The sequence below is a fragment of the Oryza glaberrima genome, chromosome 8 (assembly GCF_000147395.1).
Source record: "Oryza glaberrima chromosome 8, OglaRS2, whole genome shotgun sequence".
NCBI classification, from domain to species: Eukaryota; Viridiplantae; Streptophyta; class Magnoliopsida; order Poales; family Poaceae; genus Oryza; species Oryza glaberrima.
The window spans coordinates 20,982,384-20,999,214 of NC_068333.1; the positions used below are offsets into that span (position 1 = coordinate 20,982,384).

Here is a 16,831-nt window from a genome sequence, read left to right on the forward strand (position 1 = left end):
TGGGTGCACTATACTGAGCGCACAGTTTTAAAGCCTTTCTGCAGAAAAGACCAGGGACCAAACACGGTGAGCGCCAAGGAACCCCGGGCCGGAACATGGCACGAGAGATGGGGGCTCACAAATTGCTTTCATCATAAATATTGCATAGGTATATTCATATCTGCATGGACCATGAAATGAAACTGACGTCCACAGTACAGGTTGACACAGTGTCTCCTTCACGTACTCCGTCCGTCCCAAAATATAATTATTTTTTAATAGTACGAAGTCAAACTTTTTAAATTTTGAATGTTTATAGCACAAAAATTAAAAATATTAATAATATAATTTTCATGTTACTATATTTATCATTAAATGGACTATCATAATATGCAACTCTATTTAAAACATTTTACTTTTGTAAATATGGTTGGTCAAAATAGCATCTCGCAGACCGTGCCGAGATAAAAAAAAGCTTATATTTTAGGACGGAGGGAGTAGGAAAAAGAAAGACTTTGGTTAGGGTTCACCTTTCCGATGAATACAAGATCCGGATACTCAGTGGTATAACAGTTTTCACCAAATTTCAATCAGATTTTAATCAAATTTTAGTCAAATTTATCGTTTTAAATTTGAATTCTTGAAAATTATTTGAAATTTCACTCAGATTTTGCTTTCGTTCCGCGTCGAAACCCCTAAATTTCATGCTTTTCGTAAAAAAAAAAAACGTGGAGCCTGACTGCCGAATGGCCGATATTCCGGCAGCATTGCTGGCTTGCTGCTGCTCCACCCTAGAGGCCTACTAGAGGATAAGTTCATGACTGCAAGATGGAGGTGTGCAAGTGTGCAACCCATCTTCCGGTATCGTTCACCGGGACGTTTGGCGTATAGCTCTGCCACCGGTGGTACGCTTTTCAACGGGCGAATCCAAACAAAATGGCGTGGACGAACGAGGACGACGCGCCGTGGAAAAAGATGCCGGAAAACCGATTCACCCCCTCCCCACCACCGCGCGATGCCGCCATCCATCTGTCGCACGGCGCGGCGCAGCGCGGCGGCAAAGAAACGACGGCTCGGCCGCTATCCAGCGGAAGGCGAGAAGCCTCCTCTCTCCCCCACGCGCGCGCGCGACTGCCTGTGCTGCCGTGGCATGCACGAGACGCCACGAGCCCACGACGCTGGATGCGCGCGTGTGGTTGCCGGCACGGGCCATGTCTGTGTCCATGTCCCGTCACGCTCGGCTCCACGTCCGCGTACGTGTGTGGACTGTGGAGGCGAGCGACGAGCCCCCACGGCCCACGCCACGCGCGCGGTGGACGAATCCCAGGAATCCCTGGCTAGTGATTGCATACTGAATTTTCTGAGTGATTGGTTCGGCTGCTGGAAGGAAAAAAAAAATGCCATACTGTGGTCTATGAGACTGAGAACTGAACCTATACAGGACATCTATCATCAAAGCCACACCTAAAAGTCCTCACTAACCGAGGACACTCTCAGGGACACTCAATTACCAGTGAACTGATGAAGGCTACATCTAGGTGGTCTCTTTAAAATCTAAAGCAATTGGATAAAGGTACTCAAGCCCACAATAGGTGTCCCAACCAAAAAACCCACAATGGGTGTTTTCCTATACCACCCCTCTCTTCTCCCTCTCCCTCTCTCTTCTCTTTTTCCTTCGCTCCTGCCTCTTCTTCTTCACCTCGTCTCACTCCCTCCGCTCAGCGCCGTCCTCCCCCTCCCCCTCCCCCTCCCTCTCCCTCTTCCTCATGCCGCCGCCACCTCCTTCCTCGCCCTCCCCAGCTGCCGCCGCCACCGCTCGCCTCTCTCTCCCGCCGTCGCCACTCATCGTCCACTCTCCCACGCCAAATCCGGCTGCAGCTCGAGCTCCCACCGCTCCCTTCACCGACGGCTGGGGCGAGACGCGGTGACGCTGGGGAGGGCGAGGGAGGTGGCGGCGAGGCAAGAAGGGAACAGCGGCGGTGGCACCGCTCCGACTTCGTCCCAACACGTCGCCACCCCTCTCCCTTCGCCCGTCACTACTGGTGGCTGACGGCGAGCTGCTCGCCGTCACGAGGTCGTCGTCGGATCTAGTGGGCCTGCCCCATCCCTGGGGCGTTGGTGGCTGATAGACGGGTTCGCGGGGCCCGTCCCTCTCCCTCCGCCGTCCCCAGGTCGTCGATGTCACAAATCTGTCGACTCCTCCACCACCTCGCTACCTCCGACTCCTCCGCATTGCTGTGTGCCTCCCGCCTACTCCCAGCGACGAGGCCAAGGGTGGAAGAGGAAATTTGTGGTGCGGGAGGCCGTATCCATGAGCTACGCAGTCGTCCAACGCATAGCCCCAAGCGGTGGCTCAAGAAAAGGAGCTAGAGGTGTGTGTTCCTCTGCCAGGAGCCGCGCCTCTCTCCAAGGACACGGCCCGATGACGGAAGCGGGACGCCGTTTGCGAAGGCACGACTTGGGGCTACGCATTGAACATGGCCTCATGTTTCTCCTATGGAATTGGAAAAAAGGAGAGACTTGGCTAGGGGGCCTAGGGTCCTGAACTCTGGAGAAGCGGATCAAAATTAGCGTCATGTTTAAACAACCAAATTCTTCCCAACAGTTGCAACTTACAAGAGTGATTGTGTTACGGGTGCTAATCAGTTCAACCCAAAAGTTTAAGTTGAATAGAATGTCTTCGAAAACTTCACTTCAGTTGCTCAGCACTTCTCCTGACGAATAGCAATCAACAAAGTGACAAACACGATGAATCGGTAGCACTACTGGAATACAAATGGACAAGTATTGGTGCAGATTACTTGTCAAATGCTTCATTTCATGGTCAAATATAAACGAAAACCTTCAAGTCAAATGCACTAACCTGCTGAAGGGTTTTGCACAAGTTCATCAAAGATTCACATGTGGCAAATATTGTAGACAAATACGCTCCGAAAATAGTCTGCCACTCTGCCATCCAATTTGTTGGATAGGAAGATGGCACATTTGGCCTTTGATGTTTTTATCTTAGCAATCCTGTGTTGTCTGATGAAACTCATGGTCCTATATAATAAATTAACAATCACGGCATATAGCAAAAGCAATCCATACAGTTCCGAGAGTACATGAACAATATGCTCAAGGAATCAAGACTCATTCCTGCAGTTAATTTCGTTCATGAGAAATGCATGGGAGTTGTACAAAACGCCTATGAGAACCCTTCTGGGTTGTACAAGTGTATCATGTTCAAGACTTCTAATGAGGAACATCGTTCCATTATTATGCACTCATCAAACTCCTCTGAAGAAAAAATGACTACCACTCCAGAAAGGGAGCCATGAATTACAGGTGTAGTAAGGAACACTTTTGGTCAACTTAACACTTGCAATGACTCAATAAAGCCCTAAAAACTTCCACCAAAATGTACCGACGACTCCCCATATCACAGCATTGATTGCTGCTGTTGTAAAACCCAGTTTGAATACATCAGGAAGATCAACATACCCCGCTGCACAAGGAAAACATGTACTCAATATAAGAAGTACACACAAAGGCTTAAAGATAAAATATGACAAACCTAACAGTAAAAGAAACCAAGGAATTTTTTAAATTGTCTGCTGGTATCCATTAGCTTATGGTTTTATTCCTTTATTAGGCTACATTTGGATTTTCAATGTAGTCCTACATAATGATATCAAATAAGGCTTGTATTCGAATACTCTATCCATACGTAGTAAGTAAAATATTTGTTATGCTCTTTCTCTAACAACAGATCTTTTACAAACAAGAAGAGGCAAATATTAAAGAATAATGTGTCGTAAAGTGTCAACATGAAAACAAATTGAATTCAATGAAGTGTGCACACAGAAAAACTTACCTCCATAGTATACTGCAGACTGCCCACTACTATAATGTGTCAGTGCACCAAAGAGATTTGAATTGTATGTCAAAGCAAGTGCCGACAGTATAGCTGGAACGCCAGCTGCTAAATGCATCGCAAGAAATGCTGAATACAAAGCTCCAACATGTGCTGTTTGGCTTGCAAAGAGATAGTGAATAAAGAAATAGGAGGCCTGAAGAACACCAAATGCTGCAGGCCAACTCAATGAGAAAGACTGGAGAACTTTTGCAACACAATTTGACATCCATGATACAATTCCAAGGTTCGTGAGCTGCCCTGCCATTCCAACTAGAATAGCAAACCAAGCTAATGTGTCCCATGCAGATTTTTCATTCAGGCAATCTTCCCAGTTCAGAACCCCAAGCAGAAGAAGAATTGAAAGACCAATCATCGCAGCAACAACACTTGACACACCGATAGTATCCCTGCAAAAAAAAAAATGTATAACAGATATATATAAGCTGTAGTTTGACTAATACAACATGAAGCACACATCTGAATATCTGACAATATCTCAAAAGGACCGAAAATGCAACGATATGGGAATAACTCCTAATTTAGATTGGACTAGTAGCATTCTTTATCTTTTCTGTTAATGCTCTTGCTATCTTGTTGCCGTAGCACTTGGTAAGATAACATGCATTATATCCACATTATGTGAAGTACTGAAGTGAAAACCAAGCATAAAGATTTAGGAAGCAATCTGGCAAAAATAAGTAAGCATTAGAAAAACGCATTTATACCTATACTAATTAGGCACTTCCTACAAGCTCCAACGTTAACCACAAAGATCTAACCGTTGAATAAATGCATCATATTATCACTACCATAGATCATAATTTAACATTGTAAAGTGAATTCAACTCGGTTTTTTTTATTGATTTCGAATTTCAGATTTATTAAAACATGAAAAAGTTACAACTAAGAATTAAAATGGAGTACAACTCAATATTTATTACATACGAATTTCAAAACTATTAAATCAGAAAAAAAAACTCTTTAATATTTTTAAATATCCATAAGAATAGCCGTGCAATGCACAGTTTGACATCTAGTTACAGTAATTACGAATATGTTGCCATAAGAGAGAAATGTTGCAGGGTTTCTTTCCTTGTTAATATTAATCCAATATAAGGTAATGGATCTTTCCTTGTGCAAAAGTCAGCAATGCAGAAGAAGAATATGCTATTTATTTTACAAAAAAAGAAAAGAAAATTTTCAATCATGTTGAACATTCTACCAACAGAAAGTGAAACATCTCCATAATCATGATTCATAATTTGAAAACCTGGGTTGATTCCGGATTGACAAAAACGTGTTCAGAGGAAAATGCTAAAGGGAAGAAGATAATTCACTACAGGTCTACAGCTACAAAGGACCAGATTGTGGTTGTGGTTTTGTTTTGTGCTGTTCCATGGAATCTAGTTAGTTAAATAAATCATTACTAATTCAAGTAAGATTTCCTGTTATCCAAAATGCATTCAGCTAACTGTTATATCAGAAAGTATAAACGTTTATATAAAAATAAAACACTGCAATGCCAAACAGAACCTAAGAAAGCTGTCCCCAAACATTAAAACAAAGAGTTGTTCCAGGTATATCATGTGTATCCATCGACAGAACACTATCACGTTAGAAGGAGTAGCTAAATACAGCTTATGAAAAATGCAACAGGAAATGTGGCATAATCATAGACCAAAGTATATATGGCAAATTAACTCATGGAAAAAATAAATTAGTAAAAAGAGAGATCAATCTTACCCAAAAATCCACAGTGAAACAGCAAGAATCATTGTAGCAACCATGATCCATTCATTTCTTGTTACTGGTCCCATGTTCTTCAGTTTTTGTGCAGCTATTGCAGGGGCCTCAGGAGTGTCCTTTATTTCAGGTGGGAATATTTTGTATAACAAATAAGGTGTCGCTAAGAGAGAAATGATGGCAGGCAAACTAGCAACCTTAAACCAAGATATCCATGGGTTTGCAATCTTAACACCAATCTCCTCAGCTAACTTCAGACACAAGAGATTTTGTGCTGCAGCAGTCAGGAAGAGAGCACTTGAGTTACCAGATGCCTGTGAAGCAGCAGAAACCAACACAACAATGCCATTGATCAAATGCAATCCTTATGGGTGTGAAAACGTAAAATATCAAAGCACAGAGCATCATACAGTTTTAACATCCCAGAAGCAATATATTGAAAAGTTTTCACTAAACATGCCTTTTCAAAAGAAACCTAGTACCAGGAGTTTGTATTGCTTTCAGCATATAGTAGGATCTGACAACCTCAAAAGTAAATGTATGATGTACTCATGCACTTAACCAAACAATTAAAATGTTTGTGAATTCAATCGATTCAACAAAGTGTTCAATTCATAAAGTACAAGCTAGTTTGGTTTAAATGTAGCTCCTGATAAAGTGACCAGGCAACCATTTTTGGTCACTAAGAAACCACACTTCACTTAGGCCGAGTTTAGTTTCAAACTTTTTCTTCAAACTTCCAACTTTTCCATCACATCAAAACTTTCCTACACACACAAACTTCCAACTTTTCCGTCACATCGTTCCAATTTCAACCAAACTTTCAATTTTGGGCTTCCTACCATTTACTATTTACAGAAAGAGTCAGAATTGTACCACGTCTACAATTTATTGGTTTCAGTTTTAGTTTCTCAAAGAAGCAAAGGGTGCACCTAGAAACAGTTTTTTTTACCTCTGCTGTTGTGATATCAACTAGTCAGATGACTGTATAACAAACATTATATATTATCACTAACAAAGATAAGTCGCAACCTTAATAATACAGCGTGAGCATTTCATCATACATCAAGTAGTATTTGAGACGGATGGGATAATAGAATGATCAATGCACATTAGTACTCCAGTCAAATAGTATAGACACCCAGTCCAAAGCAAAAGTAAGTGAAGATCTCATTCTTAGCACTTCTTCAATAACATGTCATAGAGACCACCAAAAAAAGAAGCATGTTCCCAGCTGAACATTATAAATATCTAGGCGAAATGCATCTCCCATTTCACAACCATTCATGAATGGAGTACTAATTAAAACGCATAGCATTTTTAACATCTGCAGATATCAAGTAACTTTTTACCTGTAACTGAGACTGCACAAGGTAGGAGCCCAGCTTCCTCGCCGATGGGTCGTTCGGCTTGCTGCCAGCCGAAAGAGATAGCGACTTGACTATTGGAAGGAACACCCCACCGGCCCTCGCCGTGGTGCTGGGCATCGCCGGCGCGATGCATGCCTCGCTGATGGCGAGCCCGTACGACAAGCCCAGCGTGCTGCGCCCCAACCACTTGACGAAATAGGTGGCCACACGATCCCCGAGTCCGGTCTTCACGAACCCCCGGGCGAAGAAGAAGGATATGACGATGAGCCAGATGACCTCGTTGGTGAACGCCCCGAACGCCGCGGTGAACGGGAGCGTCCGCGTGGCGACGGTGGCGGTGAGCCCGAGGAATGCCCAGGCGCCGACGGGAAGCGGGCCGAGGACGAGCCCGGCGATGGTGGTCAGGAAGATGGAGAGGAGCTGCCACGCCTGCGGGGTCACCTCGGCCGGCCGCGGCGCGAGGAAGCGGACGGCGAGGCCGACGGCGAGGGAGACGAGTAGGGGAACCGGCTTCGCGCCGCCGCCGCCGCCCGCCGCCGGCGCGGGGGCAGGGCCCGCGGCCTGGGCGGCGGACGCGGAGGCGAGGAGCGGGGGGAGGAGGTGGCGGCGAGGAGGGGCGGGCGAGAGCTGGGGCGAGATGGGGAGCGAGAGGGAGAGGGAGCTGGGGAAGGGCTGTAGCTGGAGATGGCGGCGGCGGAGGTGGTTGTGGTGGGTCGGAAGTGGAAGCGCCGCCCGGTGGTGGGAGACGGCGATGCGGAGGCGCTCCATCGCCGGCGGCGAGGGGGGAGGAGCCGCGGAACGGGGTGGGGGGGGGGAGTGGTGGTTGCTGCGTGCGGAGAGAGAGCTACGGGTAGGATTTATTTTGTTTGTTTATATCCGGGGAGACGTAGGTCACCAGGGTTCTACTGACAGGTGGGGCCCATTGCTCGCGTGTAAAGGTAGGGCCGTATTGTCAGCTTCTCTGTGTACAGTTGGCGGTGACAGTGGTCGATGTTTTTTTGCGTGTATTTTTCTTTTTTTGGTGGGGTATGATGCTTTTCTGTTCACAGGCCACGGTTTTGTTGCTTCGGGATCGGCGTGGGACCGGATGGCAGTGAGTCATAGTCGTGAGTTGGGGATGACCGTGTGCGAGGATATGGCGTGATGTGCCGTGGCAGTAGCTCTGTCGTCTGATAAGGATTGTGTGGCTGACACTCCAGATGATCGTTATTGTCGCTCCTACTTTAAAAATTGCAGTCGTGCGCAGTTACGCTTGCGTAACAATGGTAGAGTAAGTAATTTATCCTTAATTCACTCACCCAGATAATCTTCAATTATAGTATGAGCCTATCTCTCGGGATGAGCTGGCAAATTGACTGCAATCCTAACCCATCCTTGGAATGAATGGATATAGGTTTATGCCAAACAAAGCATAAAAAAACTTTAGAGTTTTCTTGCTTCACTTGGGAGCTCCTTGATATTTTAGGTGTTCTATTAAGAAATCCTTGATATTTTAGCAACTACTAGTCTCTAATATTAGGTAACTTTTACCTCCAAATTTTCTCTAGGATATTAAAATTCAGAGTGAATTTCAGAAAACCCCATGTTTTGAGGCTAATGTAACACATAACCACAGGTTTCGTTTATTTTCTCACATAACCCCATGCATTCAATCCAATTAACATAATACCACAGGTTTTAGTGAGAGAAAGTGCCACAAGGGCAAGTGACATGGCAAACTTGCTCCACATCAGCTGGCCCCACCTGCCAAGTCAATACGTGGCCTATTATGGTGGGATCACGCGGGAGAACAGAAGCGCGTGTTCCCTGTTCCTACGCACATGACGCGGCACCTCCGTCTTTCTTGCGCACGCAGGCGGTGGCGACGTTCCCCAACCATCTCTTGCATGATGGCCTCCGGTGATGATGGTGATGTTGACCTAGCTGGAGGAAGAGAACTCGTTGGGTACCATTCCTAGCAGATAACATTCATCCCTTTTCTTGTGATGATCATATGAATTGACTCCAAAGCATGTTGGTTGGTGATTTGCAAGGACACTCTGCTTCATGGTTCTTTGACGAGGAATTAAATCCAGCCATTTGATCATGTTTGGCTTGTCAAGAAATTAGGGCTAGTAAAATGTAATTTAGGGGAACCCATTATTGTTAGGGCATTACAACTTTGCAATCGTTCTTCTCTTTGTCATTGCAAAATTGCTTTTCATCATTGGACCATAATTTTTCAAATAAAAAAAGCATGTAGATTGGACCGTGTATAAGACTATTCTATTACAACTATTATATTGCAGTCAGATATAAAACTAACCACAATTAACATTTAAAGGCCTGCAACATTTTTTTCTGCTTCACAAAAGAGCAGACACGGCTTCTCTTTTTTTTTTCTCGGCAAATAGGTTGTATTTTTCTCTGCTTCACAATGTGTATATTTCAGATATGGATTCGTTTTGCAAATTTCTTATGCCTTGGACCTGCAATGGGTCACATATTAACTGTTGCTATGGTGCTTTTATTCAGACATGGAATGTTTTTATAACGTTTGCTCCATTGTTCTGCTTAATGCATAGAAATTGTCAGTTTTTTTCCTTTCATTTTTTTTTCATAGGAACACAGTGTCAGGCACCTTGGTGATCGACCTACTTACAAAAAACTCGAGCAGAAACATTGTCAGGTCCTGGCCATGTTTAATCAAACACACACACAAGCTTTGTATAATTAGAAGATAGGAAGTATATGTACAGTTTGATCAGTTGATGCAAAACAGAACAGGCGATGCTTGCCTTTGCATGTGCACGACGAGCTGCCCCTCTGAACTTGTACGAGGAGGAAAACTGCCGCAGCGAGCACGAGGAAGACGAGGGGTGCGTCGTCGCGTGCGCGGGAACAGAGGATGGGTGCTTCCCAGCCCTAAATAGCTCACGCATTGATCTGGCAGGTGGGGACAGCTGACGTGGAGCAGGTCTGTCATGTCACTTGCCATTGTGGTACTTTCCCACATTTAAACCTGTGGTGTTGTGTTAATTGGATAGAATGCATTGGGTTATGTGAGAAAATAAATAGAACCTGTGGTTATGTGTTACATTGGTCCCAAAACATGGGGTTTTCTAAAATTCACTCTAAAATTCAAGGTGTGTTCACTTTTTGTCATTTTTAACCTCATAAAAAATTTTGACAAGACAATCAACAACACAGCCCTACCAAATTTTGTTGATTTAGAATATTTCACTGCTACCACCATCTAACCTTTGCTTCAGCATTACAAAACATTGGCAAGTTTCATTTTGCAACAAAGTGAACACACCTTCAGTGTCGTTATGAACTCTTATTAGGCCTAAGGTCAATACATTTGGGCTTCCACTGGACAAACTAGCTCTCTGTTCTGGGCTTGGAGCCCACGTCCGATGGGTTGATGGACATAATAGTGTATTAGTTTTGGAAAAAGTGCACCGGAGGTCCCTGAACTTGTCACCGAGATACGAAAACGTCCTCAAACCGCAAAACCATATATACGGAGTCTCCTAACTATACAAAACCGGTCACCCGAGGTCCTTTGATAGTTTTAACCCCGGTTTTAGTATACGTGACGGCTGAGTCAGCATGGGACCCACATGTCAGCATGCCATGTCATCACTCCCTCTCTCTCTCTCCCCTCCTCTCCCTTTCTCCTCTCTTTCTCTCTCTTCACTTTTTCTCCTGCAAGCCGGCCGGCGGTTGGGGAGGAGATCGCCGGGGCGACGAGGTGGCGGTGGCGGCGGCTGCGACACGGGAGCAAGCCTGGTCAGATTCTTGCACCGGCCAAGGCTGCGGCGGCGGGGGATGTGGAGAGGAGGACGGCGCAGGTCGAGGAAATGCTGGTCGCCGCGCGCCGTGCTCAAGGACCTGCCGCCTCCGCCTCCGACAGGGCGACGCCGAGGCCGGCCTCCCTGCGCCTCGTCGCCACCGACAAGCCGACGCCGACGCAGTAACCCCGCGCCTCGCCGCCACCGACAAGCTGACGCCGACGCCGACGCCAGGCTCCCCGCTGCGGCGCCGGCCTCCCGCGCGCACCGTGCTCAAGGACCAGCTGTTTCCGCCTCCAAGATGCGGCTGGAGCAGCAGCTGGCGGCGGAGAGAGAAGGATAAGAGAGGGGCGGCGGTGAAGTCACATCCTGCCCTCTCCCCTCTTTCTTCCTCCAGATCCGCTCGGCGCTGTTGACGAGCGTGATAGGCGACGGATCGGGCGGCATCTCGGCGAGCTCGTCGCGGGCGGCAGCATGCGCCAAGGGTCCATGTCGGCCTCACCAGCAACGCGCGCGACTGATTCGCCGAGGTACGCCGCCCCTTTCTAGACCCGTGCCTTTGTCGGCGGCGGCGATGAGGTTGAGGAAACAACGAGTCTTCATCTTCGCCGCCTCCACTGAGATCTCCGGTGTCTCCACGCGCGAGCATGGTGAGGGCTGTGAGTCTGAGACCGGCAACGGCCAACCTCCTACTCCCGATGGCGGCGGAGGCACCTCTTGCACGCACCATGCCTGACGAGTGGGCCTAGACATTTGCCACGTCAGCGAAAAAATGTGGAGAAAAGAGAGGGAGAGAGATGGTGTTTACGTGCCATGCTAACATGTGGGTCCACGCTGACTCAACCATCACGTACACTAAAATCGGAGGCAAACCATCAAAAGACTTCGGGTGACCGGTTTTATGTAGTCAAGGGACCATATATTCGTATCTCGGTGACAAGATCAGGGACCTCCGGTGCACCTTTTCTATTAGTTTTTCTTTTCCTTACATCGGTACACTGTGCCACGCCGCCACCTACCTGTCGACGTTGCAGACTTGCCCTATAGTGCCATCCCCACCCGCGCGGCTCGTCTCGTCTCGTCTTCTCCCGAACGAACAAAGCACCCGAACCACTCTCGTATCTTCCCCGTTCCACCTTCCACCACCCTCTTTATCCAAACGCCACCGCTCTGTCACTCTCCTTCCTCCCGGCGGAGGCACGGCCAGCCTCCTCCCGCTCCCGGCGAACAGGTCCGGACTCCGGAGGCACGGCGTGCGCGGCCGCCTTACCTGGCTGCGCGCGCGCACAGCCGGGTGATCAGGTAAAGGCCAGGGGTAGACGCGGCCGGCCATCCATCTGAGTTAGAACGGAATCGAAGGTAAATCGTTCTTCTCTCTCTCAGCGCCACGTCATGAGCCGGCTTGGTGTAGAGCTCGTCCGGATTTGGTTGATTGTTCGATTCGTTTCCGTTCAATCAAACCCATCCGGTTTCTTCCCCATTCTATTACTTGGACGCGTGCGAGGTGCAGTAATAATAGATAGCAATTTGTTTCCAAAAGAATTCGAGGGTTCAGCTGAATCTCATGCGGTACTTTAGCTCCGCCCCTGGAGTTTTTGAGGGTGTTTGTTATGCGATTTTGCTGTGTTTAGCTTTACTCTAGATTCTAGATGACTTGGTTTATTTAGGAGATGGATTGTTGTTTTCAAGGGTTTATTCCGCATTTCTGGTAATCAATAGGCACTAGATACTTATTCTAAATTTCCTTTTGAGGAAAGTGAGATTCTCCCCTGCACAAGGCGGTACTGCGGTAGTAACATAGAAAATCTCTGGAACGTTACTGAAATTCTCATCCTGGGTAAAGTCCATCTTATTGTGATAGAAATGAAGAGAAATAAATAAGCTTTAGTTAATGTAATAAAGATACTCATTGTCATTTCTAAAATTCCAACCATTTTATTCATTTGGAAAAATCCAAAAAAGGATATATAGGGAATAGACAAATTCCACCCGCCTAAGTAGAGAACTGTTACAAATAAAGAGGAAACTAATAAATTTAGGTAAGAAACAAGATAAATAATTTGAATTCCTTTTTCCATCACATCCTTTGGGTATATTATTTGAATATTTTTATTCCTAACTTGTTTCGTAGTTCTGATTTTTTTTCCTCAGATGGATTCCTGTACTGCAAATCTCATGTCACGGCTGAGCAGCATTTACAGCCAACACAGGACTTCTGGATTGCGGTCTGATCGTTCAATTATGCCAAATTCTACATCAAACAGTTTGAGGACAATCAGTTCTGTTCACTTGCCGTATAACCATCGGGCCAGAAATTTTCATATATCTCATGCTGCGGGTGATTCTTCAGAACATGTTATTATAAATGGACAGGCTAGTCCTTCTAAAGTGGTTCAAGCAGATGCTGCTGCACTTGGGACCATAGCTGCTGATATGGCACCTGTTGTTGATGGTTTTTCTGCTGATGATGACGAGCTTGACCTAGACAGCCCAACTGAGGGTTTCTCATCCATTCCTGAAGCTATTGAGGATATTCGCCAAGGAAAAGTATGGATCTTATTAAAAAATATCATGTTTTCTAGCATTAATTAGGTTTTTGAAGTAGTTCCTTCATCTGTTGACAGTGTTTATATTGCAGTATGTGATTGTTGTGGACGATGAAGATAGAGAGAATGAAGGAGATCTTATAATGGCAGCATCAAAGGTGACACCTGAGGCTATGGCTTTCATAGTGAGGCATGGGACAGGCATTGTATGTGTCAGCATGAAAGAAGATGACCTGGAAAGACTAGAACTTCCTCTTATGGTGACAACAAAGGAAAATGAAGAGAAGCTGCGGACTGCCTTCACTGTTTCAGTGGTATGTATTTTCATTCGCTGTTATTGCTTTTTGTAGCACAAGATCATTTTACATATATGGTAACTTGTGTTAACAAGAAAGAGAACCATTGGGGTCTGTTAACCACTTTGGTTAGAATGAGCTAAAAGGGTCACCTCTTGATTGAAATCACTTTGATGCGTGTATGTATTCCTTTTAAAAAACTATGTTATGTCCATGACTATTTTGTGCAAAAGATGGACATAATCAAGTGTCTTATCATTCCTATCTCCTTTGCTTGTTGTGTATGGATGTACTTTTTTTCCCCAGTTTTTGCCTTCTATGAGAGCATATTGCTTATGCCCTGTTTTTCTAATCTGTCTGTGCTAAATATTTGTATTGTAGGATGCTAAAGAAGGCACAACAACAGGGGTTTCAGCTAAGGATCGGGCAAATACAGTCTTAGCACTTGCATCTCCTAATTCTAAGCCTGAAGACTTTAACAGGCCAGGACATATTTTTCCTCTTAAATATAGAGAAGGAGGTGTGCTGAAAAGGGCTGGGCATACTGAAGCATCAGTTGACCTTGCCATGTTGGCTGGGTTACCTCCTGCTGCTGTTCTTTGTGAAATTGTTGATGATGACGATGGATCCATGGCTTTATTGCCAAAACTCCAAGATTTTGCAAGAAGGGAGAACCTGAAGATAATTTCAATTGCGGACTTGATTAGGTTTGCTTTATTTAATATATTCAAGTGTCAATCCTTTTTTCCATAAGAATCATACATGCTGCATTGAAGTACAAAATTTAAGAGTAATTATTATTTACAGAAGGGCTAATGGTTTCATGATAAGTAGTAACGGGAGAACAGGTCATTTTTTCTATTGTACTTCATAACCACATTTCAAGCAAATGTTTTCTTACAGGAATGCAAAGCACAGTTGATATATATACATGTAAAACTATATTTGTGGAAGATATGAATTATAAATTATAATACATGGATTATTGTTTTGTGGAACTTTCCGGCTACTATATATATCAGCTACTAATAATTTTCTTATGCAGGTATAGGAGGAAGAGAGACAGATTGGTAGAACGTGTTTGTGTTACACCTTTACAATTACAATGGGGATCATTTCAATCTTATTGCTACCGATCTCTTATTGATGGGATGGAGCACATTGCTATGGTCAAGGTAAGCATCCCTCAACAAAGACTATGTTAAGTACTTTGATACAATGTCTACTTTTAGGAGAGCGTTTAGTTTTTTTAAATAAAAAAAAAGTAAAATCCATGCCCTTATGCATTATATAGAAAAGTAGAATCACATGTACAAAATCCTGAACAAAATACAGTATAACAAGATATCTTTGCCTGTTACATTAGTCAGACTGGATCGCAACTAATGATTCAGTGATACCCAGGACATGGTTCATCTGCAATGATTGTTAGAAAGTAGTGAAGCAACGGTTTCTTTTATTGTATTTAAAAGTAGTGAAGCAACGGTTTCTTTTATTGTATTTAAGTTATAAGCTCTACCAGACTTTCTCATCCAGGAAGAAGTTGAACCTAGAATATATATTTTTCCCTTGTATGCAGGGTGATGTTGGTGATGGCCAGGATATCTTAGTGCGAGTGCATTCGGAGTGCCTAACTGGAGATATATTTGGATCAGCCAGGTGTGATTGTGGGAATCAACTTGCCCTGGCAATGACCATGATTGAGAAGACTGGCAGGGGTGTAGTAGTTTACCTTCGTGGACATGAAGGTAGGGGCATTGGTTTGGGTCACAAGCTTCGTGCATACAATTTGCAGGACGATGGGCGGGATACTGTTGAGGCTAATGAGGATCTAGGTCTGCCGGTTGATTCACGAGAGTACGGTATTGGTGCACAGGTATATATAAATTGTCTGTACTCCTGAACTATTGAAAATGAACCTGTGACATAGCGTTCCTGTTCACGCTGTTCCAGATTCCGCTCATTGCTGTTTTTCTCTCTGCAGATACTACGAGATCTTGGTGTCCGAACCATGAGGCTTATGACTAACAATCCTGCGAAATATACTGGACTGAAGGGCTATGGTTTGAGTGTCTTGGGCAGAGTGCCACTGTTGACACCAATAACCAATGAGAATCGGCGTTACATGGAAACAAAGAGATTAAAGATGGGGCATGTTTATGGAACCCGGCCTAGTGGTAATACAAGCACCTTGGCTGATGGCGGCATAAAAAAGGAGCAAGATCAGATTGACAGTGCTAGCGAGCAAGAGTAAACTCCAGGAGATTAACTATATTCATTTTTCTTAAGGCGGTGGAATATAATCCACGAATTTGATTTTAAGCGCACTCGTCGTGCTCCAGTTTTGGTTTTATGTATCTCCAGTTTTTTGCACTTGTCATCCTGCCAAAAGTTTTTACGCTCCTTGATCTTCCGTTATCCAAAATATATGATGCATGTTTATGCACCTCTCCCAAGCATTTACGCCTAAAGTATGTAATATGTTTGATGTTTGTAATGTTTTTTGAGGGATGCATATATTTTGTTTTATATGTATGTGTGTGTATTTATGTGTTTGAGGTGGAATATATGTGTTTAAGATGGTTCTCTATAGGTTTAGTGTATCTGTAGCTACAAAGTGCAATGCTATTAGCACTTAATGCATACATGTACCATATGCAAACATCTTACTAACTTACTAATGGTTTCATATCGTCGTTTGATGATAATGCCCACTCTATTACGTGGCCTGAATACGTACCTACCATGTTCAATCAGTTCTCTTGAAAGAACGGATATGCTTTCTCTTAGTTTTGATTCTTTTATTTGGGCATAAGTTTCATTTTCGGTTGTGGGGACATCTATTTGAGCGTGGTGTACAAAGTGACAATGTAGTGTTCTTTCAGCAAATTGTGATGCCTGCCAATCTGCCATGCCATTATATCTGCAGTTCTTTTCTGTGCTAAAATTTTAGCATGTGAACTAGTTCACACAAACACAGAGCACACTCTTGAGTAATTTTTTTTTTGACTTTAACACTCTCTTGAGTAGACCCAGCAAAAAACAAGCTTGTTAGTTGTTCAAATTTGACTAAGGTAATATTCTACCGGCTTGATTCAAAGAGTTAATTTTAAACTAAACATAAAACAAAAATGTCAAAGCTAGTCAGGTTTGAATGCAGCTCAACGGTATGACGTGTTGTTCTTTTTCCTCCTTCAACGCCGTAAATGGCCTTATCACGACA

At 44.5% G+C, this 16,831-nt stretch overlaps 2 protein-coding genes across 3 annotated transcripts; one reads left to right on the forward strand and one right to left on the reverse strand.

The window, feature by feature from the left end:
* Positions 1-3,024: 3,024 nt before the first annotated feature.
* LOC127781579 (dicarboxylate transporter 2.1, chloroplastic-like) lies at positions 3,025-7,795 on the reverse strand. The gene is made up of 4 exons (XM_052308551.1): positions 6,973-7,795; positions 5,621-5,934; positions 3,836-4,284; positions 3,025-3,466 (listed from the first exon to the last, which is right to left on the reverse strand). The coding sequence occupies exons 1-4, from the start codon at positions 7,756-7,758 to the stop codon at positions 3,351-3,353; spliced, it is 1,665 nt and encodes a 554-aa protein (XP_052164511.1). The 5' UTR covers positions 7,759-7,795; the 3' UTR covers positions 3,025-3,350.
* Positions 7,796-10,700: 2,905 nt separating this feature from the next.
* On the forward strand, positions 10,701-16,198 carry LOC127781580 (probable bifunctional riboflavin biosynthesis protein RIBA 1, chloroplastic). 2 transcript variants are annotated; one of them, XM_052308553.1, is made up of 7 exons: positions 10,701-11,296; positions 12,918-13,313; positions 13,405-13,626; positions 13,990-14,315; positions 14,654-14,783; positions 15,188-15,484; positions 15,593-16,198. In XM_052308553.1, the coding sequence occupies exons 2-7, from the start codon at positions 12,918-12,920 to the stop codon at positions 15,860-15,862; spliced, it is 1,641 nt and encodes a 546-aa protein (XP_052164513.1). In that variant the 5' UTR covers positions 10,701-11,296; the 3' UTR covers positions 15,863-16,198. The 2 variants fall into 2 exon arrangements, with proteins under 2 accessions (XP_052164513.1, XP_052164512.1); XM_052308552.1 differs by lacking the exon at positions 10,701-11,296 and adding an exon at positions 11,375-12,125.
* The last annotated feature ends 633 nt before the right edge of the window (positions 16,199-16,831 follow it).

Bases quoted from the DNA above. Each gene is read 5' to 3' on its own strand.
- LOC127781579 (XM_052308551.1), bottom strand. From the start codon at position 7,758: ATGGAGCGCCTCCGCATCGCCGTCTCCCACCACCGGGCGGCGCTTCCA. The intron at 5,935-6,972 runs GTAAAAAGTTAC...GCTGCTTCACAG, and splicing joins TTGTGCAGTCTCAGTTACAG to GCATCTGGTAACTCAAGTGC. The intron at 4,285-5,620 runs GTAAGATTGATC...TTTTTTTTGCAG, and splicing joins GTTTCACTGTGGATTTTTGG to GGATACTATCGGTGTGTCAA.
- LOC127781580 (XM_052308553.1), top strand. From the start codon at position 12,918: ATGGATTCCTGTACTGCAAATCTCATGTCACGGCTGAGCAGCATTTAC. The intron at 13,627-13,989 runs GTATGTATTTTC...TTTGTATTGTAG, and splicing joins CTGCCTTCACTGTTTCAGTG to GATGCTAAAGAAGGCACAAC. The intron at 14,316-14,653 runs GTTTGCTTTATT...TTTCTTATGCAG, and splicing joins TCAATTGCGGACTTGATTAG to GTATAGGAGGAAGAGAGACA.